Source organism: Sturnus vulgaris, chromosome 13, assembly GCF_052056855.1.
Source record: "Sturnus vulgaris isolate bStuVul1 chromosome 13, bStuVul1.hap1, whole genome shotgun sequence".
Lineage (NCBI taxonomy): Eukaryota > Metazoa > Chordata > Aves > Passeriformes > Sturnidae > Sturnus > Sturnus vulgaris.
This window is the reverse complement of record NC_142255.1, coordinates 12,451,081-12,478,901: the sequence shown is the minus strand read 5'-3', so window position 1 is coordinate 12,478,901 and position 27,821 is coordinate 12,451,081. Positions and strand designations below refer to the sequence as shown.

The 27,821-nt window shown below is 42.2% G+C and overlaps 1 protein-coding gene across 7 annotated transcripts in view; it reads left to right on the top strand.

Annotated features, from left to right (window-relative positions):
- Positions 1-27,183, top strand: part of ARNT2 (aryl hydrocarbon receptor nuclear translocator 2) — a 96,954-nt gene extending 69,771 nt beyond the window's left edge. For 6 of the 7 annotated variants that reach the window (XM_088172580.1, XM_014886324.2, XM_088172583.1 and 3 more), the window contains 8 exons: positions 2,337-2,488; positions 8,300-8,372; positions 8,530-8,653; positions 12,597-12,696; positions 15,248-15,386; positions 17,799-17,964; positions 20,200-20,336; positions 22,678-27,183. In XM_088172580.1, coding sequence (XP_088028706.1) covers positions 2,337-2,488; positions 8,300-8,372; positions 8,530-8,653; positions 12,597-12,696; positions 15,248-15,386; positions 17,799-17,964; positions 20,200-20,336; positions 22,678-22,776 — 990 coding nt within the window. In that variant the 3' untranslated portion in view covers positions 22,777-27,183. The remainder of the gene's footprint in view (positions 1-2,336; positions 2,489-8,299; positions 8,373-8,529; positions 8,654-12,596; positions 12,697-15,247; positions 15,387-17,798; positions 17,965-20,199; positions 20,337-22,677) is intronic. The other variant, XM_088172581.1, reaches the window with a different exon arrangement.
- The last annotated feature ends 638 nt before the right edge of the window (positions 27,184-27,821 follow it).

The following is a 27,821-nucleotide window of genomic DNA, read 5'->3' as shown; positions in this document are numbered from 1 at the left end:
GGGAGGCTGCCAGTGTGTCCCTGGACTCGGCTGCTGGGGACTCCACTGTCACCACTCACTGCTAGGCATGTGCATAAGTGATTTGCTGGATCAGGGACCTACGGAATGTGCTTAAGGTCATAGAGAAAGACAGCAGGAAAAAATGCAATTAGAAGTGAAAGTTCTTGCTCACTCAATCTATGTCCAATCTATGAAAATACTGTGTAGTTTGCTTAGCAGCCAATGCCTTCTTGGGTGTATTTTTGTTCAGAACAGTAGCAATGTGATTGGGGCTGTTATTCCCACATGCAATAAAAGACTGAAGTAAACAGTTAAGCTTTGCACCAGGTGGTTTTTATTTCCAAAGAATATAAGAAAGTAACGTTTAATCATTAGCTTTGAAATTTTTTGTGCTGGTTTGTTTGTGTGCTCTGTCTTAAGACAGTTCAGGATTTTCCCACCAATAATCTCTATATATTATTACAGAATTACTGTTTGCTTAATCAGGGTTTCAGGGTAATAGATCACTGCTATTTGTTTTATTATTGTTAGTTCGGACTTGGAATTCTCTTAATTAAAAAGGTAACTGTGATTTCAAATAAACTCCTTTTTTTTCCCTCTAAAACCTGAAAACTTGACACTTCTGATTTGCTGACAGTATCAGAAACGGGCTGGTGCATAACAGAGGAGGGAAGGAGGGAGGGTGGGTTTTGCAATTTTTGGTCAATTGCCAGTATCTATCTCAGAGCTTTATTTCCTTGGGAAGATAAATTAATTCATCAGGGTGGGAAAAATCAGGCCAGAATAAGATAGTCTCAAGGCTGAGACCAACAAACACAGGTTAGTATCAAAGGGTCTAGTATGCAGCTATTGGATAGCTATCCAGTAGGATACTATTCAGATTGCACACTCTACACCAGCTCTGTGGTTTCTATCCTGGGTGTGGTAGTAGAAAATTGCTGATAAAAGAATGTTGCTCAGTGAGCTCAGAAAAACCCTGTGAAAGTATTAAAAACCCCCCAACAAAACCAACCAAAAGTCATTTACTTCAGTAAGATTTTGAACTTTCCTGGTCTTTCCTAAAGCTTGTTGTGTCTTCTATTTGCATTCTTTCCATTTAGTTCTATATCTGGTTGATTATTTGAAGTGCAAACCTCTGAAAAAAACAGGATTGAAACATTTTTCTTAATCTAATTGCTTGTCAATAAAGACAGAGGGTAAATAGTGGGACTTCTACTTTTAGAGAATACAGGCTGCAGATAGCTAATAAAAAGTAAATTCCAGATGTTAATGATTAAGAATCCACAAGATGTGGCATTTATTTGCAGTAGACCTTCCCTTTCCTTCCTTGAGGCAAGCCTGAGATAGCCTGGTGGAAAAGCTGTAAAATATAAACAGAGATAGGCCAGGTAAGTGCCAGCTGAATGACTTAAAACTGTGGAAATTTCCTTCTGGTTTAACCCCAGATTGTTGGATAACACATGAAATGCAGTTGCAGTGTGACAAAATTGCTTTGAATGTACTTTAGTTGGCTGCTTCTTAATCCTTGCTTGGTGCCCAACTGTTGACTTGAACAAAACCTCAGCTACTAAACCCAGACATCTGAATTCTTACTTACAAACAAATAGCCTGTGCAAGAAAGGAATTTATACTACTAAAATGGACACTGGCTTATCGGTGCTCTCTCCATTCAAGCACTGGCTCACTCTTTTTTCTTCTGAAAGTCAGAAGCAAGTGTTTTCTTGATAGCAATTTGCCATTTTAGAGAGTCTTTTGATATGTTTGGGATGGGGGGGAACCAACCCCTGGTGTTTTCTAAAATAACAAAAAATAAACACCATTGTGTTTAAGCATTGTCCTAAATTTGAATGCTGATTTATCACTTGTATTAACTGTATAGCTGGGTATCCAAGCAGAAAAGCAGTAAACCTCAAAATGGCTTTTCCTCTAGGATTTTGTTTAGCTGCAGTGATTGGTTTATGATTTACATATAAACATTTAAAAGATTCTCAGATTGGTTTCTGTCAGTCTTTCGATCAGTGTTTTACATTAAAACATTCCTCAAGTTTCTTTGTTGGGATAACAGCACAACCTGACGATTGTCCTGAGTCTGTATTCTTTTTATAAAAAGGTTGGAAATTGGCATTTTATATGACAAAGCATGAGGATTTAATTCTGACGGAGATAGCTGTAAGCATGGATGGGTTTTGTGTATTCTCTCCAAATTAAAAATTCTTCTGCTGTGCCCGTAGCTTTCTGGAATTCAAGTTTAAAATGCACCAGTTGCTGCTGTTGACTATTCATTTGCACAGCAGAGAGCAGTCTCCTGTTATTAACCTTTCCAAATGGCTTTGCAGGTGGTAAAACTGAAAGGTCAAGTCCTGTCTGTGATGTATCGCTTTCGCACCAAAAACCGGGAGTGGATGCTGATCAGAACCAGCAGCTTCACATTTCAGAATCCTTATTCTGATGAGATCGAGTACATCATCTGCACCAACACTAACGTAAAGTATGTGCCTTTCTGGGTGTTCAGCTCCATGGTTTTGAAGGAATTGTAACCATTTTTTTTTTGCTGTAAAGCACATCCCAGTTTTTAACAGATTCCTTTTGTTTCTGTCCGGCAGTGCAGGCTGTAATAGGGTTTTGCTGCATCAGGAGATCTCCCAGTGTAGCTGTTTCTCTGTGTCATTATCCTGTGATGCTTCCAGGGCCTGGCTGCACTGGGGGGAAACGTCACTTATCTGTTATGTCATTAGACAAGGCCATTGATCTCAGTCCAGGCTGCCTTGAACTAATGCAGAGCTTCCAGCAGCTCAGCAGCTGTCCTGATACTGGAGGAAGGTTAGCCTGACTCCTGAGCCAAAAGAAAATTCCCTGTCCATGTTCATTGTGATCATACCATTCTGTAGTTCTGGGCTCTTCTGCTTGAGCTGTGTCTACTCCTATGACCTAATGAAGCTGGCAGAATTATTTCCTAGTAGGTTTGATTGGGAAGGGTTCCTGAAAGTTTAGATTTGATAGAATATCCCCAAGTATGGGAGTGATCCAACTCCTTATCTTAAGAGGGAAATGAAATCATTGTGTCTTGGAATTAATATTTTAAAAAATCTTTCACTTGGCCTCTTAGGAGGAGGTCACGCTCAGAGTATGGTGGAGGTTGATGTCTGTGGACTGAGCAGAGATGCTTTTGGAGCCTGCTGAGTTCTCAGCAGTAAATGCATAACCTAATCTGGCCTTGATTGCTTTATATTGTGAGGTTTTTTAATAAATGTTTCTTCTTTCCAATATAAACTTAATCTATTAGTAAAACTAAATCTTCTTCGGCTCTGACCAGAGATTTTTTGCCAAGTCTTTAGCTGGGAGGAAATTACTGTGTTTGAGATTTGAGCCTGTCAGACCATATATCAGAAATGCTGAATGAGCAGTCTGCTGCTGGAGGTGCCTGCTGAGAGCTCCACTGCAAAACCAAACCCCTGGGCCTTTGGCATTGGAGTTTGGAAGTGCCTCTGGGCATTCCTTGTCTTGCTTCTTTGGACATGGCACATACCTGGACTGGAAGGGCTGTGCATTCACTTACATGAAACCCAGCACCACAGTTGTTTACCTCCTTTTTTTTTTTTTTTTTTTTCTGCATACCCATAAAGTTGGGCTTAAACTGAATAGTTAAGCTCATTGAAAACAGGCAAATATGTCTTGAAATCAGACTGCTTGTCTGCATTGTGCATCAAAATAGCTATTTCTACATTTCTGCTGTCCCATAATACTTTTCCAAATTATCTGTATATGCAGAAATAGGCCTGCAAAGTAAAAAAACATCTTCTGAGGTTTGTCCCAGGCTGGCTTAATTGTGCTTTGTTCCCAAGAGGCCACGGATGAAAAAGTGGAGCTGGAGGCTTATGCTGTGTTGATTCTGGGAATGTTATTTTCTGAGCCTGCACTGTACAGTTCAGCTTGGCACCACAGCACTCTCTGTGATGAATAGGACTGTGCCAGCTCCTGGCTCTGCTTCCATCTCTTGCTAGGTTTGAATAACAACCCAGAAATGCTGACCTAATATGGAAGTTGCCTGCTGCTACTTTGACAGAGGATGTTCCCTCTTTCCTGTCATGTTGAAAATGTTCTGAAATGGGCAAGATACAGCCCATTATACTCCTGCTTTTGAATAGTAGAAAGAACGCATTATTCAGACTGGTTTTGTTTTTCCCCTTGTTCTCTCCCAGTTCTCAGATTTCCAAAGAGGACTTACTGTAAAGTACTGCAGTTCCTGCCTGCTTCTGGATTTTTTTTTTCCCCCCTCATATTTGGGGTCATGTTTTGATTTCTAATTTCCTAGCTGCCCTGAAGAGTTGTACGTCATGGTGCAGCTGGTGATTTCCAACTTTTCATTAAGCTGCTGCTGGGACTGGTGGTTTGGCACCAGCCCTGATGTGTGACCATCCTTACATGTTCCTGGAAGGTGCTCTGGGTCCAGCAAGGTTCTTCCCATGGAGAGCAGGCAGGGATGCTTTGCTCTGCCCAGCTGAAGGCACAGAGACAGATTTGATCTGCCTGTCACTAGGCAGCCCCATAAAAAAACAGGCTTGAAGTAGTTAAAAATGCAGCGTGAAATTGTAAAGACACTGTAGCCAAAAAATCTGGGTTTAAATCCGTTTTTAACTGAGGATAGTTTAAAGCCACAGTACATACATCTGTGTATGTCTGTTAATGGAGTAACTCAAGTTGGTCAGTGAACAGCTTTTTCCCGAAAGACTGTAGAGGGCAGTGATGACTCCAGTTGTGGAGAGAGTAATTGGTTTTTACTGTTACTTGTTGGCTTGGTTCGGTTGTTCTGTTTCTTTTTTTAATTTCTTTTTTCTTTCTTTCTTTTTGTTTTTTCTTTTTTAAAATAAAGATGCTCCTTTGGAGCTTCAAACAGTCAAATGTCCAAACTTGCTTTTGGTACAGAAGGATAAGGAAACATTAGGTTCAAATGTTCACTTAGTTCTTTGCAAGAAAAAAAGAAAAAAAAGAAAAGAAAATAAAACTTCTCTCAGATTTACTTGGGTGTAGTCATCCAAGAGAAACTTCCTGGAGAAATGAAGCATTTAACATTTCACATTTGTGCTGTGTTGGGCTGAAAAGAAGAGTCCCCTGTTTGACCACGTCTTCCTGTGTAGTTGGGACTGTTTGATTTCCAAAGAGAAAAAATAATTGTTATCAGTGTTTATTTATTATGCAGATAGAACAGTGTTTGAATAAAAATGTTGTGGTGACAGGTTATATAAAGGTCTTATATGTATATATATTTATATGTATATACATCAAAATAAAGAGGAGATGTATTTTTCTGACCTGTGTGGAATATCTGATGTTTCATTTTTGGAAGCCACAAATCCTGTGCTGCACTGTGTGAATTTATGAGTCCTGTGGTTGTCCTGAGTCTCGAGACTTCTTGTGTTGGAGTGAACTGGCACAGGTCGCTGTGGAAGCAGCCAGCTGGATGAATCAGCCTGTGGGAGAAGTGCTTTGTGCTCTGGGTGCTCGTGGGCCAAAATAATAAAGAGATCAACTGTCCTGATAAAATCCCAGTTGGTGGTGGTGGTGGTAAAGACTCTCGTGCTCTTGTGTCATCTGTGGTCTGTCTGATACTGGAGTTAGACCCTTTTGCAGGGGTGAGTTGAAGCTCTAGGCTGAAGGAGGGGGATCCTGAGAATTTCTGAAGGAGGATTTTACAACCACAGCCCCAAGGCTTTTACTACTCTGCTTTTGTCCAAACCAGACACAGGAAACATGTGTGCCTGAATTACATAAAAATAGCTTGGTATGGATGTAGTACTGTTGTTTCTCTCTCACCAAAGAGCCTGTTAATTTTAAAGTTCAAATCATTTTTTGTTTGATGCGTGGAAAGGGAACCAGTGACTTCAGTTTTCATAGAACTTAATATCCTCTCAAATGTCAGAAGAACTTCCACTCTATCTTCCTTTTTCTTCCATGTGTATTTACTAAAGTAACTTTGAATTAACTATCAAAGCCTTCAGATTTGCTGAACCATTCCTTGTCCAAGCCAAGGGCTTTCCCAGCTTCATACTGAACCTGTGGGTCAATACAGACAGAATCCACTGTTGACACAGACAGTGCCTTGCTCACTTGCAGGCAGTGCCTCACAGGATACTTGGGTATCCTGTAGAGCCAAGAAATTTGTCATTACTCCTTGAACCCCTGAAACTGAAATTTAAACCAAGGACAATTTTTGGGTTCAGATTTAGAAAGCAACTTTGAGTTTTGCTTAAACTGATGATAATCTCTTGTTCTGTTTCATTTTTACTGTCCAGCAGTTGGGTGACTGAAGGGACCTGCTTGTGTTGGCTGTCAGAAGGGCTGGTGAGATGGCAGGGTCTGAAGCAGCCACAGCAGCAGCACTGAGCTCTCCCTGGTCGGCTGCTCCATGAATTGCTGCACAATTTCTTTCAGGTTTCAAGCACCATTTAAACTATTTGTGCAGTAGCAGCCAACAACAACAGAAGATGCTACCCTGGCTTTGCATTTCAGTCTTAATTAAGTGCAGCATAGCTTGCCCAGAGTTCAGTAAAGATACACGCAACTTCTTGGTTTTTATAGGAAATGGATTTTGGGAGGTTGTTCCCAAAGTTCAATGCTGTTAACACAACGTGGTGTTTATATTATACTGCAGCTTAATGAGTATTAGGGATGAAAGATAGAGGGGGGCGAAGGAGCACTACGTTAGAGAAATGCCTACAAAACAAATAACGAGTGAGTGTGCTGTTTGGTTTGGCTCATTTGTATGTATATGGCTGAATCAAGAAAACATTCTTTATAAGGAACAGAGGAGAACCTAATGTGCTGTTTATTGACACACGCACCAAGTCGGTGGTAATAAAAACAAATGAAACAGTGTAATTGACTTTCACGTTAACAACGGGATTTAATGGGTGTTTATTGTCCACGGGGTGGTATTTAGAAACTTCCCCATAGATTCCCCACAATGAAATTGCCTCCCGTAGTTCTGTTGGAAAAGTTTGCGTTTTATGCTTGTGAGCAAAGAATGTCTTTGCATTCCAGAGATAATTTTTAGGAATTTTCTGCTCGCTAAAATAATAGGGAAAATCCATGGCTCTCTAATGGTTTGGAGGACTGCCTTTTGTGTCATGTTACTGCTAGGGCAAAAGTTATCCCCTGTATTATGTGTTCTCACACTGTAAGGCTTGCAGAAGGCTTTTGGCCACTTACTCTGACCTGCTGTTTGTTGCAGGACAGAGATTTTTGCCATGGAGCATAAAAACTGACCAAAGTGTCTTCTGGAAAATCTTCAAGGGGTAGCAAAATCTGTTACTTACTTCAGTAGCTTGTTTGAGTGATTCCTCACGTTTCCACTAGTTTATGCCTAATTTGGCATTTGACTTTGTCTGCAAGTTTGTCTCTCGGTCCCTTGGCATTTGAGTCTATTTCAAAATCTAAAATATTTGGATGAAAATCTAAAATTTAAGCCTGTGGCTAAAAATACATTGTAATTTTCAGAGTTCCAAATCCATGATCTTGCTGTTTTACAAAATTTCATCTATTCCTGCCTGTCCAAGTATCATCTCTCTGAGGAAAGACACACATGGTGTGTAATTCCCTTTTTTTTGGGTGATTTTTCCTTCACAAAGAAGCCAGAAACACACAAACTGAGGTAATTGTCAAGGATCATTTACAAGTATCAAATCCAAGTATTTTGTCAGTTCACCTCCAATCCCGTGCTAATCCCTGAGCTCTAGCATAATTGTGGGGGTTTATATCTTTGCTAACTGAGCCAAGAGCCCCACAAAGATGAGAGTTCTACCCGTGCATCTCCAGGCCAGAAGTTTTCTTGCTTCTTGTGACCAAGCAACAGAAAGCAATTGTTAATCAGAGGTGCAGAACATCTGGATGCTTTCCAGCTGCTGAGGTGCTCTGTCATTAGGTATCTTCCTGGAGAGCAAGCTTACTGTTTCCTTCAGCAGAGTCAGAGAGGGGGTCTGGTGTGTTCCTCATTAGTATGAGGATGACAATGAATTAATAGTGAATTTTTAAATCCTTTATAAAGAGATTGTGTTCCATCTTCCATTACTTATCCACCTACACTTCTGTGCTATGACAGCAAAATTCTTCCTGTGCCCTGTTGAATTCCTGTGGTGCAGGTTTTCTCAATGAGAGAGCTGTGAAAACAGATGGATCTCACAGGGAAGGATTTAACAAATCATCTGAGACACGTTTCACTGGGAGTGTAAAATAGGAGACCATGACTATTCCTTTTTGTATCTTAATTGGTTTTTGTAAGAAAGTGATTTTATCTCTCTTGCAGACAACTTCAGCAACAGCAAGCAGAACTCGAAGTACATCAAAGAGATGGGCTGTCATCCTATGACTTATCTCAGGTGAAATTTCTCAGATTTTTCTTTTTGTGCCTGTGATCATTTAAGATGTAAAACAACAGCGGATTTCAGCAAAACTAAAAGTACGTTGTGACTGTCCCTGAATTCCTTTTTGCCAAGTCCAGTAGAGGGAATTACTTTCCTCTGTGTATCTCAACAGGTGCCTGTTCCAAGTATACCAGCTAATGTTCACGAGGGTGGAAAGTCTGTGGAAAAGCCTGATGCTATCTTCTCCCAAGAGAGAGATCCTAGATTTGCTGAGATGTTTGCTGGAATAACTGCTTGTAAGTGAATGTCCCTAATGTTTAATTTATAATACTGTATTAAGCTTGGTTACATGATGTAGAGCACAGCTTTAAGAGAATGAAGAGAAACTGCTGCGTGGCCGAGAATTTTCTAAGCAGCATCAGTCTTTGGGACATTTCCTAGCATTTGTCATTAGTTGGTGTTTCCCCTAAAGATAATAGGAGTAAATTCAAAGAGGAAAGGATGGCTTTTGTGTCACCAGAGCTGCCTGGTTTTGGTTTTCTTTTCATTTCACAGGACATCTTAGGCAGTGCTCCTAGTTATTAAATATACTGAGCAGAACATTCCATCTCTAAGTGTATATTTTCTTTCTTTTAATTTCTCTAAATAGGGACGTATATTTCTTTAAAAAGGGACAAGGCAGTTACCATATAGTCTTAAGATAGGCTGCAGATTTTTATCAAATCACCAGCTTTTCTGTTGATGCTTTCAGAGTCATATGCTGCCAACAATATACTTGTTCTCTGGTCAATTCTCAGTCATAGTACCTGTGAGGAGTCCTTGCTCTTTTTCCCACAGCTTTTAAACTTGTTAGCAAGTTCTTCTAAGAGTGACAGGAATCTCAGGACCAATATCTTGTTCTGTGTTCATTGGAGATTACTGACAGAGTCCTTACTGATGCCCTCACCAAAGGATTTCCCATGCCTGTTCTAAGAGGTAGCAGCCAGCTTGTCAGTCAGACAGATGGAGCTGTCTCAAAGTAGCCCCAGCCTGTGCTGCCTGTTGCCCTAACAGACAGAAACCACTAAAACTGGCAGCTTATGAGATATATCTGTAGGAAAGCAGCTCATTAATGCCATGGCTTGTGGAAGAGCTCATTGATTGTTTATTTTTCTTAACTGTCTTCACTGAAAAAGAGGAATTTTTACATTTGTTTTAAATAAATCAATGTGCAAGTGTCATGCAGTGCAGGGAGGAAACAACTCACAGGGTTTGACTCCAGGGGTGTTGGAAGGTGACCTCACTGTTGGTTTCTTATGTCTGGATTGGCTTTTTCAATTAGAGAAGACATTGTAAATGCAATATATACTTGATATTCCGTCTTCCTGTTGCTAGGACTTCTCTGCTATTCCTGTTCATCCTTGTCTGTTTACTGGAACAGTGGAGTCAACAGCTGAGGCCACAAAAGGGGTCCATTAGAAGGTAGCAAGACTCCAACCCTAAACACCAGAATATGTTTTTTCAAGCAAGAACATCTTGCTTTTTGGCTGCCTTACTGGCTCTTTTTCAGGCAGCTCTCAGCTGTTTGTGGGGAGGGGTTAGAGTTAAGGGTGTCACAAGCTGTGAGGTAGCTGGGAGGTTATGTTCTTGGAAATGCCATTTCTCTTTTCCTTCTTATCAATTTACAGGCTGTGCTTTTTTTGGGACATTCTCCTTCTCTGAATTTCTCATGGGAGCTGTGATCAAGGTCTCCTCTGAATGATAAAGGATGGTTCCCAGTTAGGGATGAAATACCCTGTCCAAAACCAATATTGACAAGCCTGTGTGCTGCCTGCCAGACATTTGCATTATGTTGATACCTGATCTCATTCTGTAAGAACATGGGCTGACACAGGGAGATTGCTGCTAAAATTGCATGAAGTGGCCACACTTAATTAAAAGTATAAAACCGTGGGAGAGGAAGCCTGGCTTTACTGAATTGTGCAAGTGATTTGAAGCATGAGATGATGCAGTTCTTAGAGAGAGATTCAGTCAAGAGGCAGAAACGTTGGAAATACTGGTCCTGCTGGGGGAAGGCACATCATTGACCAGTACAGTGGTAGAGTTTAGAGAGAAACAGGTGAAATTCACCAAAAAAAAACAAAGGGGAAAAAAAAAGAAAAAAAATTGGTGCTGTACCAAAGGTGAGAGCAGAGAATTGTATGAAAAAGCCTGAGTAGAAATACAGCTGGGAGAGATGTGGGCCAGATTCAGAGGCTAAAGAGCATTCAGGGTAACTCAGGAAGGAGAATTAGCTGCTTGCTATTAGTTTAGCTGTTCCCTTTGTCTTGGCCTCATCCTGTGGCACAGACCCTGGCAGCTGCCATGGCAACTCTGCTGCACTTGAGGAATTCCAGTTCATTTGGGGCACTCTCCGTTTTTCTGGTAAATTGTTCTCAAATATCTAAAGCACCCACAGGATTTTGGCTCAGTTTCTTCCAGCCCTGAGAGTTTGGTGTCCCTGCAAAGGCTGGCCTTAGAAAATGGGACATCTCATGTAAGAATGACATTACTGCAGAAAAAGACAAATTAATCTGTCCTTCTTCTCAGAGATATGCCAACCCATTCTCAGTTCTTCCTGCTATATACACAGCCTTCTCTACACCTTGTGTCCATTTCTCCCTGTTGTTTTTTGTTTGTTTTTTTTTAATGTGAGAGAGTAGTTTTGCAGCCCAGCCTTGGTTTCTGTGCTGGGCAGTAGGTAGCCAGGGGGGAATTTCTACAAATTTCTGCATTACAAAGGACAAGCAATGCCAGCTTGCATCAGTGGCATCCACACTCCCTCTCCAAGGCTCCTGTGAGGGAATTTGAGGTGACTTTTTTCTTTTGAGAGGCAAGCTTAGGTTCTTGTTAGGAACCTAATGTAACAACTTAGAGAAGAGCTGGTATGTGTTGGAGGCCTTTGGTGAGTCACACTCAGGAGGTCTCTAAAAGCTAGGGAAAGCTAAAAAAAATTTAAACACCTAAAAATTACTTCTGTTACTTGTGAGTTGAGAGGGCCTTTTGTCCGAGAGAGCATCCTGTGAAATGAGTGGGAATCTGAAAAGAGCAAAGGGGGAAAAGAGGAGGCAGACTTGATTTCTAGGCCTGTCAGTAACAAATGGTTGCAAAACCATCAGTGAGTTACAGAGTGTTTTGCACTTGGAGGGGAGATGGAGAAAGTGAATAAAGGATGGCGTAGCAGACCTGTAAATTATCTTAAGAAAAGTGGTAGTGAGATTTCCCTGGGCTTTGGAATAATCCAGTACCAGAAAATTGAATTAAGGGACCAAATGGTGCTGCTCACCCAATCTCGTTTCATTCAATTAGAGATTGATCTCCAGTTGCCACATTAAGGGCAGACTATAAAAGTTAATGGCATCACTTTGTGCAAGTTATTCACTGTGCTCATTTGTCTTCCACCCCTCTGGGGTGCTTCCATCCTATTTCATGGCTCCCCCAAGCCACATGAGGACAGCAAATTCCAAAGCAGAGCTGTGTTTTGCCTTGCCACAGATCAGGTGTGCAGCTCTTGTGACACTCAGGGGCAAAATGCCTGCAGGGTGTCACCCTGAGATGAGCAGGCAGTGCCACCAGGCTGCTGGGGAGGTGGGTGCTCCTTGGGCTGTCCCAGGAAGCAAATTGTCAGCTGGTTAGGAGAGAGCTCTTGGACCTTCCTTGGGTTCTCTGGCCCAGCAGGGTGGGAGTCTTCAGCTGCCACATCAGTGCAGGCAGTCTGTGGTAGCAGCCCTGGGGCTGGAGGACTTTTCCTGGTGCCAGAACTGTACCCTCACCTGAGCATCACGCCCTCTTCAGAGCAGGCTTGTTTCCATCCCTCTGGGCAGACCTCACACCTTTCTTCCAGAAAAGTTTTGTTTCCCTCTCCACTCTGTGCCTGGGGGCACCTCTCACTCCCCACCTGGAGCTGTGCTCTGTCCAGTCAGGAGCAGCTTCCAGCAGGTCTGGGCTGTGTGGTCAGAGGCAAAGCTAGCACAGTGTTCCATGCAAACAATGGCATTAACGAGGCACAGCCTATGGGGAGAGCATAGAGGAGACACAAACCAGCTGTGCCTTTGGTTTCACGCTGAATTGTCATTTTGCCATTCCTAATGTATTCCACAGGGCTTCTTCATGAAGATTGAAGAAGGGAAGAAAACATACATTGCAATTGTCTTTAAATAATTTTTCCTTCATTATCTCGTCCGCTAAATTAATTTTCTGTGATTTGTTTTTCTCTTGTAGCAGATAAAAAAATGATGGCCTCTGCATCCACAGCAGGAAACCAGCAGCTTTACTCACAGGGAAGCCCATTTCAGCCAGGACACTCGGGAAAGACTTTCAGGTATTCAGTGCAGATCCTGAATGGATCAGTTTCTGTCTGAGAGGAGGGAATGTCCCCCTTCAGTATGGTGGAAACAAAACCAACCCAAGGTGCAAGAGCTCTCTTTACATGAATGAATTTTACTTAATGTACATTTCACTGCTGAGGATGTTTCACCACTTAAGCTGGGCTTACAAGCTGAGATGATTTGGGTATCTCTCTTAAAAATACTGGCTGGTAAGTAGGTGCTTTTTGCTGTGATAGTGTAATTGGGAAGAAAGCTAAGAAGCAGCAACAAATTCTGAAGGGAGATAACTCTGAGAGGTGACAGGGCAGGGTCAGAGATCTGAGGAACATCCAACCAAGCTAGGAAAGTGCAAAGATTTGTTTTGCACTTACAGCTGTCACTACTGCTGCAGGCTGCCTTGAAGGGCACTGATGTGGGTATCAAAGGGAGCAGAGGGATGCTGCATCCCTAGTCCCAGGTGAGGACTGGGACAGGGGCATGAATACTCTTCTAAGGCAGCTTCCAGATACACGTTTGGTGGTGGTCTGGCACGTTCCAAGGCATTTTTGAGTTATTCTAAGTGTGTGTCATTGCCTACCAGCTGGCAATACAGGTTCCAGTTGCTTTTGAAGAGTGTGATAGCAGCAGTTGTGTTTACCTTAGTGCTTTGTGATATCCCCAACTCTTTCTGGAGTTTCATTCTCCTATTCGAACCAGCCAAGGCTGTGAAGGAGCAGCCACTCAGAACCTGTCAGTTCCTCGAACTGGAAAATATTGGCAAACACTGATTTTATTTAAACCAGTGTGCTCTTAAAGTTGTAATTGCTAATAATCCGAGTGAAGAGAAATAAGATCCATGCGAATGTGTTTTGTCAAATTAAAATCGAGTATAACTTTGGGAGATAGGACAGTAAATTTAAATGTCTTTTAATTGGATATTGTGTATTACTGGGTGACTGACTCGCCATCTGGGGGTTTGGCTTGTGTTCTGTTCATTTCCTTTGCTAATTCCTGATGTTTAACTGTAGCTTTTTTCCTACTGTTATTCTGTTACATCGAGTAATGGCTTGCATTTTTGCCAGCACTTCCACTCTGAGTGAGCTGTCCTCTGTATAATCTCCAGCCTGGCCCATTCAGTCACTGAGCCTGGGCAGCTTCTAGGCACTGTTCTGTAGAATCCTTCTTTCAAAATGCAGTTCCAGATACAGCTCAGGCTCCTTAGATGATGGGACTTGCCAGTCCAGCTGAGAAGGTGTTGGCAGCAGGGCCAGCCCTCCCCAGCAGCTGCTGTGTGCTCCAGCCAGATTTGGATGGACTTTCTGGTCTACGTTTCCCTCTTTAGGGACTCTGTGATAGTATAAAATAAAAATAAAACAAGTTTTTAAAAAGTTAGAAAACTCTACAAAGAATTTCTAAACATACACCTTGCTTTAAGGCAGAAGGGAATCGAGAATAACAACTCCCATATTCAAATGCCTGCCACGTTTTGCTTGCACTCTGGGAGGGATCCTGTCAGCCTTTTCTAAGGATTCAGATTCCTGCTTTCTCTCTGCTCAGCCTTGTTTACTTCTTTTCCCAATCTGCTCTCTTCTCTCTCTGTAAGATTGTGAACTTAAACAATAGGAAAGGGATTGGAGAAAAGAACAGGCTGTTTCAGTGGATCCACGAAAGTAGTTTTGTGTGCTGTCTTCATTTGTATTCATCTATATATGACCTGTAAAAAGTATGGGTTTATATGTAAAAGTACAGTCACAATATGTGGTTGTGTAGATGCTATTGCTCAAGACTTCCATAAGAATAAAATGGTGAAGTGGAGCAGCTCCTTCATAAAGTTTTTCTTCTAATTAGAGATTTCTGGGTATTTCTCTGTAGTGAAATTCAGTAACTGGGAAACAGCTAACATATAAAAATGTTCCTTAAAAATATTGCTTTTATTATTAGTAGTGTTCCAAAGCTACTACATGAGTTTAACTTCCTGTCTTGATTATTCTTTTGCCTGAGTATTTAACTGCCTGTTCTTCTTTAGCATCAGTTGCTGAAAAAATGAATTAAAAGCCCTTATTTTTAATATGTAGCACATAATTCTTCATTTCCCAGGCAGGAAACAAATAAGGAAGTGCTTATAAGTATCATCTTTTGTGCCCATCTTCATTTAGAATGGCATTTAAGCAAATGCTCAAATACTGTTGACTTTAAGCACAAATTTGTGTTGAAGTACCTTCTTGAATACTCTCTGCAAGCCGGATTTTTAATGCATTAAATGTTAAACTGGTGTGGGGCTAAGTGTGTATGCACCATGTGTGAGACTGTTTTTATTCTTAGAAGCCCTTTCCAAGAGACTGCTGAAGTCTAATGCAAAATAATTTTGCCTGCTGTGTCTACTAGAACTGACATTTAGAATGCCAGTATGTTTCATAGTTTTCTAAAGGTTTTCAGTCATTATTCATATCAAGACAGATTGAATAATTAGTTTGAATATATTGTCAGTATTTCTTTATCTGGGATACAACTTGTGCATTGAGAATACACCCTACAAACGAGGCTCTGTCTGTTCTGAACCCTTAGTTCATCTGTGGTGCATGTGCCTGGTGTGAACGACATCCAGTCTTCCTCCTCGACAGGCCAGAACCTGACACAGATATCCCGGCAGCTCAACCAGAGCCAGGTGGCCTGGACAGGAACTCGCCCCCCATTTCCAGGACAGGTATTGACTCCAAGTGCTTCATTTTCATGGTCATTAAAGATTTGCACCCTCTGTGCTTTTTACAGAAGTGTTGGTAAACCCATTTATAATTTCAGTGTAATTGATTTGTGTTTGGGGTGGAGCTGTGACAGGGTGAGCAGCTGCCCCGTGTGTAACTGCACTTGCTTTGGGATGGTGATCGTTGAGGTGGCAGTGGCTGCACTGACCCAAATGCCACTGCAAGGTCTTGTCCTGCATTTGTTTTACGTGTGCACTGGATGAAGGAAAAAAGGACAGATCTTCTGCTTTAGTATTAAGCCTGTAAATGAAATCTTTCTTAGACCAGGACCTTGCACCCAGCAGTGTTGCCCACGTTACCAGAAGGGGAACGTGCAAATCCAGGCATGGATTGGGAGCTCAGCCTGCTGCCCCTCCATTAGCAGTGCCCAGTGTGCTGGAGGAAACAGCATATACCTTCATCAGATGCATCTGCTTGTCAGTGTTAGCCCAGAAATCACCTCTTGTTCTGTGTAATAGTTAAAAAATGGTTCAAAACTCTATTAAAAGGTAAATAATATGAAATAATCAAGCTTGATCTTAATAATGCTGCTGTTAATCCCTCCTGAGTTCCCACTGTTTGGCAGGCTGGAATGGCATGTTGGGGTGATCACTAAATAAATTTTCAATAAGTGAATTATTTCCACATTAATTACTGATTATTCACAGCCCTCAGAGTGTCATGGTTATCTGCCATACCTGGTTAATGAAATCCAGTCACAACATTAACTCATTTCTTCAAATGATATGGAAGGTGCTGAAAATGACTAAAACAAATTACTCATTCCTCTTACTGCACAAGTTCTGTCCAAGTCAACCAAGTTGGTATGTGAGTGTAAGGAAATTGGAATTAATTCTTCCATCTTAAATAAAGTAAAATGGAGCTAAGCCTTGCAGAAGTGACATGCTGAGCTCCCACTGCCACTGTGGAAACCAAACTGTACAATTTTTAGCTTGGAACTGAACTGAAGACTTAATAGCATCTTCCACATGTTATATGCCTGATGGGATCTGTTTTACTCCCCCTGCTCCCCTGCATTTACCCAAAAATCATATAATCATTAAGTTTGGAAAAGACCTTTATGGTCACAAAGTCCAACCATTAACCGACTGCTGCCAATTTCACCACTAACTCACATCCCCAGGTGCCACATCTACACATCTTTTAAACACTTCAGGAATGGTGACTCAGTCTCTTCCTTGGGAAGCCTCTTTCCTGTTCTTGACAACCCATTTGGTGAGGGAAGTTTTCCTGCTGAGAAATTATGGGAAGTGGTTCAGTGAGCACTTCTGCCAGCTACCTCAGTGCCCTTGGGTGGATCCTGCCCAGCCCATGGACCTGTGTGTGTGAGTGATGTAGCAGGTCTTTGACCTTTTCCCCTTGGATTGAAGGGGCTTCATTTTGCTCCCTGTCTCCCAGGGAAGAACCACTTCCTTTGCATGCATTGATTGCCAGTAACAGTGCACATCATTGCAGGTATCCAGAGATGTAATGCCTTCAATTTCTGTTTGTGGGGTTGGTTAGGCAGTGACTTTTTCTTGGGACTGCTGGACTTACTCATTATGTGGGAAACGGTTTATAATCAGATTCTGTCTGTGCACCATACATTAGCATGTGGCTTTGGATGGAACACTTCACTCCCTTCAGTCTCAGTGTACCAGCTGTACCTGTCTCAAAGCAGCCTCTGCAGTGTTCAGTCATTTGTGTAACATTCTGGGAGAACCTGTGACAGGGCCATTCTGTAGGTGAAATAACAGCAAACTGGATTTTAGTGCTTTTGAATTCACTCAGCTGCCCAATTAAAGCATTGTTAGACTGTTTCTTCCCTTCTGCCCAGAACTTGGTGATTCACCCTTCCAAGCCTTTTAAAAGGCAAAGTAACTGCTGCCTGTATTTCATAGGCAGGGAGAGAAAGCAACTCATAAGCTTTGAAACTTTTTTGGCCATTAAGTCCCAAGTACTTGGAGGCTCTGATCATCTGAGACCTGTACGTGTCCTGCAAGACATTCAGATAACTGATTTTACTGTGGCACTGCAAAATCAATACACCTGGAAAATAAAGATTAATTCTTCATGTTGAGTTTGAGATTAATCCTCATAATATTGGTGAAAGAAATCCTGGTTTTCCAAATAGCTCTTACACAGAGTACACGTGAGCTAATCAGCAGGAGAGCTGTAAGTGTTGGTTTATAGTCAGTTGTATTCCTTCTGCAGCACTAAGCTGGCTTGGACAGAAATGAAATACAGCTGAGACAGGAGAAACGTGCCTGTTGGCATCCACAGAGTTTATTTAGTCTTTGCTTCATGTTGGAAAAAGTGATTCTGCTGTGCTGTTCCCCAACAATAAAACCTTTTCCTTCTGCTTTATTCCTCAGCAAATTCCATCTCAGTCTGGGAAGGCTCAGTCATCTCCCTTTGGCATTGGAACAAGTCACACCTACCCAGCTGATCCCTCATCCTACAGCCCCCTGTCCAGCCCAGCCACCTCTTCTCCAAGTGGGAATGCCTACTCCAGCCTAGCAAACCGAAGTGCAGGCTTTGGTGAGTTTTAAATGGTGCAATACAGAAAGGCACATAGAAATGAAACTCTTCAGCACTAGGTATACTTAAAAGGCACAAGTTTGCAGGTTTTTTCATTTTTTATCTTCTTCTTCATGGTGTTCTGCACTGAGATTGCATGTTGGTGTTTGTCTGAAAGCAAGATTTATTTTGTACCTCCAGTGCTATTAACCTGATCAGAGCAAGTGCCATGTTTTGAAATGGTTTTATTTTCCAATTACATGCTAATTTGTTGGTTTTCAGACTATGACCCAGTAAGTAACCCCTTGCTAAGTTTTCTGCACTCCACCAGAAGAATAATATTCAAGAGTGAAAAATATGATGGATTCCATGAGAAATGTCACTGTGTGATAATAAAGTGCAATCCCAAAAGGCACAGGTAGCAGCGTGGCAGTGTGTGTTGTTTGCTCCTGTCCCTGGGGAGCAGATCTGGCACAGACCTGTTGCAGACGGGGCCCCACGGGCACAGACCTAGAAGAAGGGCATTGGGATGGAGCTCTGCCCACACAGCTTATTCCTCCCTCCATTTCCATTTCCACCAGGCATTGTACATTTGTTTATGAGACAGCCTTGTATTTCAGGCTTAAGCTACTTGGCAAGAACCCTTTCAGTTAATGAGAAACATCTCCTGACCTACATCAGTTTGGGTGCTATTAATAACCCAGCCTTCACGGAGAGCAGCGGCTTCGACCGCCGGCTGGCAGGAGCTGTTCTGCTGAAAAGAAGCATCATTTGCTTCACTCACTTAATTTCAATGTGTTGTTCTGAAGGGGGAAAAAAAACCAAAACAAACTTGTAGCTTGCTTTTAAAGGGTAACGTAGATGAATTTTATTTTGGCTCGTAAAATGTCTGCAGGGTTTTTGAGTCAGCTGAATTACTGGTTGTGGTAATGTCAGTAAGGGAAGGACTGTAATCTTCTACTTCAGATGTGATAGAAATGCATCACTGCAGCCTGTTTACTTCCCTGTAAAACCTTCCCTTTATCTGTTTTGCATGGCTTAGCTGGTAGCCAAAGGGATTGGGTTAAATATGTGTGTCTGTATTTTCTGAAGTCATGGCTGTGAGTAGTGGCTGATTTGACATGATTGAGTCTGGCTATCAAAGACTTGGCATAGCACAGGTGTGGAAGTTTGGCACAGGAAATTTGGCACCCTTGGCAGAGGGTGCTGGTGATCATGAAGAACCAGATATGTACAGCTTGATCCTCTGCTGTGAGAGGGAAACAGGCAAAAATAACTGGAGCAGTTACAGAGAAAAACGTTAACAAGAAAAAAGAGGTAGAAATGTTTGGAGGAAAAGCATATGCCTGGTGGCAAGCTTTCTAAAATGCTAATTTTTAGAAAGACATACTATAACTAATGAATGGGAAATTATCCAAAAATATTTTAATTCAGTGGCAGTCTGTAGAAATACAGGGTAAGATGAGTCCAGCTTAAGTGTAATCTGTTACTGTACTCATGAAAAATGTATGTGTAATAGGTAACCAAATTAATGTGTGGCAACATGTTTTTTTCCTGGTAAACCATTTGGAAGAAATTAATTTCCTTGAAATCATCATTTGAAGTGTATTTACAATAAAGCCCTGCTATTCATGTTACTCTGTCAAATGTAAATGGCCTGAGACTTTTAGGAAAGTATCACCATATTGACAGGATAATAATTTGCTATGAACTGCATATTAAATTAATCACTTTGCAGATGTATCACTGGAGGACACGACAGTCCAGCAATGTCTGTATTTAATTAGCAAGGCTGTTGTCTGTTGATCATACTGTTTCTGCATCTTAAAAAAGTCCTGGACCTCCTTACATGCTTCTTAGATGAGTACCAAACTGCATCCACTGCTCTGCAAGAATTCAGTGTTTTGAGGAGAAGCAGCATTCAGATGGTGAAGTTTGGTTTTTAAGTGAAATGCAAAATGATCCTTATTATTGATTAAAAAATGATGGGGGGATGCTTGAAGATGGTTTTGCAGTGCCTGGCTGACTGTGTTCCTGTGCATTTTGCTCTGGGCAGTTCATGGCTGTGCAGCCGTGGCCCTGAGCTTTGCTCTGGGGCTGAAACTCCCTCCAGCTTTCTCCTCCCAGGGCTGGTGTCACTCAGGGCCTTTCTCCAAGGCTCCTTTGCAAATCCAGACACTGATGGATGCTGCCCAAAGCAGGCAGATGTTTTGGAGGAACTTCTCTCTGACTTGTGCCTTTTCTTCCCCCATGCAGCTGAAGGTGGCCAGAGCAGTGGGCAGTTCCAGGGGAGACCTTCCGAAGTGTGGTCACAGTGGCAGAGCCAACACCACAACCAGCAGAGTGGTGACCAGCACTCACACCCACAGCCCAACCAGACCGAGGTGTTCCAGGTGAGGAGAGCTCAGAGAGCCCAGAGTCCCTCTGATGACCCCTCAGTTCTGAGTGAGAGCCATGGCCATTGAGGATCAGGGTGCAGCAGGGTCTGGAGCAGTTCTCTGCTGCAGCATGCTGCCATAGACCTGCACTGCTCTTAGCTGCCCTTAGCTACTGGGGTGGTTTGGGTTTCTGCCACACAACAGTATCTTTGCTGATGTAGAATGCTGTTTTCCCATCTCTTTGCACCTTATAGTTCGGGCTTTCATCTTTTGCAGAGAACCCATGAAGTATTCCCAAGCAGAGTGTCTTTCTTGTCCTGGTGCTGGCCTCTGACATCTCAAGTTCCATTAGATATCAGTGTCATTCTCTTTGACAGTTCAAGCAGGAAAGGAGTCTGGTACTGCATAGAAGATAGTGGACAATAATTTTTTTAAGGTTAAACCCAGTCAGGTACCAGATAAGGTGGTAAACAATCATCTTCAACTACGTAATTAACTCTGAGTCTTGACAACAGATAGCAAAGTCCTACTGTAGAGTGGGACTTCATAAGTTGACTAATAACATATCTGTCCTTGTATAACTGGTTTTTAAATTAGAGGAAGACAGTTTAGAAGGAAGCAATGCAGATAAACACAGGACAGACAGTTCAAGCCCCAAGCAAGGTTTAGAAGTGGGGCGTCTGCTTGTCTTTTGGAAAGTAAATTCACCTGCAAGACTGGGCTGGTGTGCAGCTGCTCACAAGAACACTGCAGAAGAGCTGTGAGCATGGGAATATTGCTGTGTGGATGAACCATTGCTTTCACACAAGCTCAAACAGCAGCACTTCATCTGGAATAACTACTGCCTGTCTGCGTGCTCTTAGCCCACAGCCCAGCCAAGCTTGGTCTGTTGCATCTCTTCGTGTTAGCAAAGGTTAATTGCTATCCAAGAGGATATTCAGGGCAATTCCAGTGGAGCTGATGACAGCATGGTTTGGTGGCCAGCAGAGACATGGAGCTCCAAGCAGTGTCTTGCTTGTTTCTTAACAAAATTCTCATGAAGTTAGTGGAGAGGAGGACCATGGGTTAAAAGGAGGGCTGGGCTCATCTGCAGAGCTCTTGGAGGCATGCATTTGGAGGGAATTAGGATAATAGCTGGATGGGATGAAAAACTTGGATGAATTTAAAGGCCTCCAAGAAGTTGCTTGGATTGTGCCCAAAGTCAGCCGTGGGTTAGCTGGGCTTAAGGAGAGAGCATACTCAAGAGGAGACCTTGCTGGATCTGTGCCTGAGGAGACTTTGCCACAAAGGCCCCAGCAGCAGAAATGCATTCAGGGATGGAAATGTAGACAGGAGAGGGCAGCTACAGCTTCCCTTTGGCTGGGAGAGAATGTGGGAAAGCAGCAGATAAGTCCAAGTTTAGGTCAGAAAATGAAGGCGGACCCTGGCAGCTCAGACACTGCCAGTTGTGTTCTCACCACACTGACAAGGATGCTGTGAAGATTTCAGATGGATTTTAGTCAGTCTTTATTTTGGAGGAACTGCCCAGTATGCAGCAGCTCTCAGTTCTTTCACAGAGCTGATCCTGTGAGCTTTCTTATTTGTTTTTTTGGTTTTGTTTTATTGTGAGGATAATGAGCCATCCCTGGCAAGACTTGGGTTTGTGGTAAGAGCTTATTATTGTAAGAACTAACAGGAAAAGCAAGCGTAAACTCTGGTTTTCCCAGCAAGGGATATCTTTTCCCTGTGGCTTCAGTCTCCAGCTGAGAGGAAAGGTTGAGTGTTTTTTGAAGCCTCCTGCAGAGACCTCACTTGGCTCAAGACACGTGAGAGCAATTACCACAAAATCCCATTCTCCTGAGAAATTCTTGCTATTTCCTCTGTACAATCATGAAGGCTGCTTTGGCACCTTGGTAGCTGGGGTGGATGTCCAGTCTTGAGTGTTCCACAGAGCAGTGCTGGGTGAGGAAGTGAGACCTTGCCCCAACCCATCCTGACACAGCTGGAGCTCCAGTGTGTCAGATGTTGTATACTCCCCATGCAGTGAAACCAGAGTTTGCTTCTCTCCATATGTAGCTCCCATTCCAAGGAGAGCTGTTTCAGTCTGGGAGGAGTAGGAGGCAGCTCAAGTGTGTTTTATTTCAGAGGAGCAAGCCAAAACTTCTGCTCTGTCCCACCTCTTGTTCAGAAACACTCTAGCAAAATATAGGTAGCACATAAACCTTAGTCCAGCCCTCTGCACAGGTCTGGTTTTCACCTTATTTATCTAAACTTGGCCTTTCCTGGTTTTACACTGAGAAGATGAGCAGAAAGCAGTTTGAGTCTGGATAATGTGTTGGCAAGTGAGACTTCACTTTGATTTTTCCTTATTGTGCAGGACATGCTGCCGATGCCGGGGGATCCAACGCAGGGCACTGGAAATTACAACATTGAAGATTTTGCTGACCTGGGCATGTTTCCACCTTTTTCTGAGTAGCTTGCGAAGCAGAAATGGAAGTTCTTCTTCTCCAAGGCCATTTCAGTGTAATTTTGGCGCTGCTTTTTCTGTGTTGCATTTCTGTAGAAGCTACTAAACCAGAAGACACATTTCTCACATTTCAGATAGTGGTGTGGGGCTTGCTCTCTCCTCCTTGGGGTGTGTCAGTGCCAACAGAGGAGCTCCAGCACTTGTTAGTGTTCATTGACAGCTCCATTGTTATTTTTTTTTTATTTTATTGTCATCTACCTCAGAGATAAAAATTTTGCTTGTTTTTAAAGAAAAATCTCTGAGTCTCAAATATTTGAATGTGAATGATGCATAATATTTCCTTTGAATGGTAATTTTTCAATAGATAACAAAGTAACAAAGACTAACAGAGAAAAGGTAAGGTCATGTCTAGTGCCTACCGCTCAATTTTGATGCCTTGCTTTAAGCTTAAGTTTCTGAAAGCAGACACAATATTCTGTTTTCTTTGATTCTTGTAGGTTTTAGGTCACTTTAAATGTTGAGATTAAGGAACATAATGTAGGCCTCTCTCACCAGAAGATTCAGCTCTGCCTTTTCTAACTTAAACTTGAATGTGTGTACATTTTGGTACTTTATGTATATCTTGTGCTGTATGAAGTGATTTCCTGTACTGGTTTCTTTTGCCTTTACAAAGGGTCCATTCTGGAGTGTACTGAAAAGGTTGATGATGTATGTGAAGGATTTGAATATCGTGAGAGTCTCCATCACTTCACATAGGTGTTCTTATTTTTAATTCAGGTGGTTCTCTATTCAGAACAAACATTTACTTACATAAGCTATTAGTCTGGTTTTGCACTGAATTGAGGCCTATAACTTTGTACATTTCTCACTGGCTGCTTTAATTATTATTGTTCTTGCTTTCCCAAAAATATTGCCTCTTAAAAAATGACTGTAAACACATCGAGATTGCATTTTCTATATTAGCTGCATTTCCTTTCTGTGAAGTACTTTTTTATACTGTGAAACCTCACATTTTAACAGTGCAAGGTGGTGGCCTGTTACTAGGAAATCATTCAAGCTCATTTGCTGCAAGCAGTGAGATGGTTTTGTAGTGTATGATTTTTTAGAGTGGGTTGGTAATAGATATTGATTGGGCTATTGTCCACTGCATACACAGTGATAACTTGAATTTTTGCTTGGATTCCCAAGCAAATGCTTCTGTTAAACCCTGTTAACCCTGTTCCGTTCAATATGGGATTTTCAGCTTACCAAGTTTGTTGAGGACTCTTGACTGCTCTGAATGCCGTGTGCTTTTCCAGAGAGGTAAGTTAATCACCTTCCTCTTGGGCAAGTCACCACCCATGTGTCTTCATCAGAGATGTGGTAGGAATCTTTTTGTTCAGTATTTCATGTGCATGATGAGTTACAGAGGTTGCATTGTAAGGATTTTATCCTGGTCATTTCTTCTGGGATGGGAGGAGAAAGAGTCACTCACAAAGCCCCAAGTTCCTGTGTGCAGGTTGTTCATAACCTTGGAGGTTGGGTGGATAGGCAGCCTCTGCAGAGGAGGAAGGGGCAGCTTCCCTCAGCTTTTGGACATTCAGGGACCTTGAAAGTGCAGCCCCAGGGCACAGCCCCCATCCAGAAGATCTCAGTATGTGCAGCAATTCTTGAACTTCACAGGATTAACTCTGCCCTCTCATAGCCCCTGTCAGATTCTAGGGTGTCTCTGAGTGGGGACACAGAGCACATCAGCACAGTCCATATTTTTGGGATAACATCCTGGAGAGCAGGCAGGCCCTGCCCCACAGCCCCCCTGGCCATGCAGGTTTCAGGTGAGCATGGCCCAGCTGGGACATGGCTGGCACAGATGGGGCTGTGCCCATGGACACTGTCCCAGCCTTCTCCCAGAGCAGCATGTCATGTTCAGTAGGCAGGAAGAGTCCTTCTTACCATTCCTTTCATTAAACCTGGGACCAATCTCTTACCCTATGTGCAAGTGGGGCTAGGGAGTCTTTTTTTAGGACAGTTTTGTATATCTCTAGATGAGGTACTGGAGAGGCCTCAGATCTCCTGGTCTGCACTTGCCTCACCAAATCACACTTGAGAACAAACAAAAATCTTCCAATCTCTCCTTCCCCAGAGATGAGGAAAATGCCATCTTAGGTGAGCAAGCCATGTGCTTACGCACTGTTCTTTTAAATACATGGATGTTTATTCTCTTGGAGCCATCTCCCTTTCCCCTCATGCTGCTCAAATAAATGACTGCTCATGGAATTGGAGAGGCAAAGCTTTGCTGCCTCAGAGTAAAGTTCACTGGTGTCTCTAAGAGGTGCCTGGATGCTGCACCAGTGAGTGAGGTGCTCAGTGGCTGTGCAGCGTTCTGAAACTGCTGCTTACGAGGGAGGGAGCAGTAGCTGAGCAGTTTGTGTCTCTGCACAGGAGATGCTTGACGTGATAAATGTCAGTTCTTCTGAAATTTTTATAAATTTTTCCATGAAGTGAATAATGAATTCAGTGAAAAAGTGCTGTTCCTGTGTTTTATTTTACCCAAAAAACTGCTTGAAGTATATTTATAGTTTATTTTACTTCCTGAATTCAATTTTTAAATAAGGTTTTTAAAGTAATTTTCTTTCTCCTGACATCAGCAATGATAACTTCCTCAGTGTGTCATGGGTTTTATACTACTGGAGAAGGCTTCCCGTGTACAGATTTTGGTTGTGCAGTTCAGAGTGCACTGTTAGAAGAAATTTAAGCATCTCTCTTTTTCTTGTTGTTTTTTTGAAGTCAGTACGCCTGAGGGATCAGAGCATGGACAGCTTCTCACCTTGTGGGCTCCTCCTGCCTTTCTGGCTGGGAAAGGTGATGGCTGCACTGTTAGGGGCAGTGTGGATGGTGCCCAGCTTGGTTTGGGTTTTCCCTGGCAATTCTTGGCATTTCCACCCTTGTCCTGCTCCTCTGCCATTCCTGGCCATCCCATCTCCCCACTAGCCCGGGTGGGAAGAGTTGGGCTGCCATTCCCGGGCCAGCAAGGAGGGAGCAATTAATTAAGGAGGGAGTTTGGCAACTTTGTGCTTTGAGCAAGCAGAGCTGCAGGTGAGGCTTTGCCGGTGCTGCCCTGGCCCCACCGTGCCCGTGCCTGATGCTCCCAAAAAACCACCCCAGGTCTTGTGGCTGACAGAGCTGTGTCGCCTTGGCTGTGCTGTATCTTGTGTTTGGTTACTAAAGCAACTTAACTTATCCTATAGCTGCAGTTATAAGGTGCATTGGGAATGCCAGTGTTTTTATTACGTGCTGTCAGTGTAGCTTTGTTGGCACTTCAGCTTGTAATTTCCAGAATTTCATAGGTGGTGGATTTCTAATTTCTTTTGTGGGGTTGTTTTTTTATAAGCTGGAAATAAAGCTGTGATTTCTGATCGAACTGTTGCAAACACAGTGTTTCTTGAAACTGAATCTTTTGGATTTTAAACTAATAGAGCGAGAAACTGCAAATAGTGATGATCTGGGTGAGTTATTTCATGGAGCAGACATGGAGACTGAGACAGTTTTAGCTACTAAAATATTTATATGCATCTATTCAGTCAAACAATACAAGACTCCATCACATTACTTGTACAAATGCTACTGGCAGTACCTACAGTGATGCTTTAACCAGATAGTTCCATTTGTAGCTTTGTTGCCTTTTCTTTTCTTTTGAAGTACAGTATGAAACTGTAAATACTTCTTGCAGAACTGCCTTTTTAACTCTTAATTACTTTTGGCACAGTGTTAAATAGTGTTGGATTTACCCAATTGCTATGACATATATTTTTATACATAGGTGTACTCTTTTTTCGAGAATAATACAGCCATTTTGTCATTAATGCCTTATCGGTGTCATACTGCTGTTGCTCTTTGTTTGCAAGGTATCGAGTGGACTAATTTCTAGTTCAGATATTTTCACTTTTCCTGGCAGTGCTCAAGTTTGGCTTCAGGTGATTTTTGCCAGAGCCCCATTTTTCACAGTTGTTAACTGTGAGAAGAAGAGAATGTGGGCTTGGGCTTGTTGCTGTTAACGGAGCAAAGAAAAGGTGATGGCATCTAATTGTCTTTAAAAGGTCAGTCTTTTCCTACTCTAAACCAGAGTGCATTTCATTAAACTGATGATTGTGGGCACTGATTACTTTGTGTAGATTAATAGTCTTTAAAAAAGAAAGGGAAAGAAAAAAAAAAAAAAGGAAACAACTCCAAAAATGGGTTTCTGTCATTGTTAGGCACTTGGTTATCTGTTTAAACTCTTCATATTGATGTGAAATTGTGCTGTGGATAAAGTGTATTTTGTACTTCTGAATGTTCTATATTTATGACTAACAAGTACAGAATCAGTTGTGTGTATGTATAACTAATAACTGCCTTTTTAAATTTCATTAAAATAAAAATGTCATGAGCTGTTGTTAATTCCTGTCTTTCTGTAAATAAGTAAAATATGCTGTTGGGAATTGTCAAGTAAGAAATAACCCTGAATTATGAGAATTATATCTGTGCCAAAAATCAGAAGATGAGGCATTGATCTTTGTCTTTGAAGTCTCCTCCAGTGCTGTGTGGTTGGGGACAGGATGTTCCCCTTTTTCTGTCTTGTAAAGGCTGTCCAGAGGGAGCAGGAAGGGAATGATAGTTTGAGAGCTCAACTTTTAGAAGTGTTCCAGAAAAACATTAATTAACAGCCTGTTCTACTGATGATGCTGAGGTGTGTGAACTGGTGTCTGTATTGTAGAGGGTTTCATTAGAACACAATGGGTTTAGAGCTAATTCATGGTCTGGGGCAGTGTTTATTCACTCCCTGGGGTGGTATCACAGTGGTTTCCTTGTCTACCTTTTGGTCTCATTGTTCCAAGTTAAAAAATACTTGTATCCTTGCCACAAACATTCTGTGACCTTTTCAGATTGCCTGTGTAAGGCACATTTTCCTTTCACTGTGAGTCTTCATTGCATTTATATTGCTATTTCTTTGACTTGATACTTTGTGAGCAGGATTTACCTTGCTGTAAATGCAAAAAGTTGGTGACTGTGCCATGGCAGGAGCTGAGGACACTGCT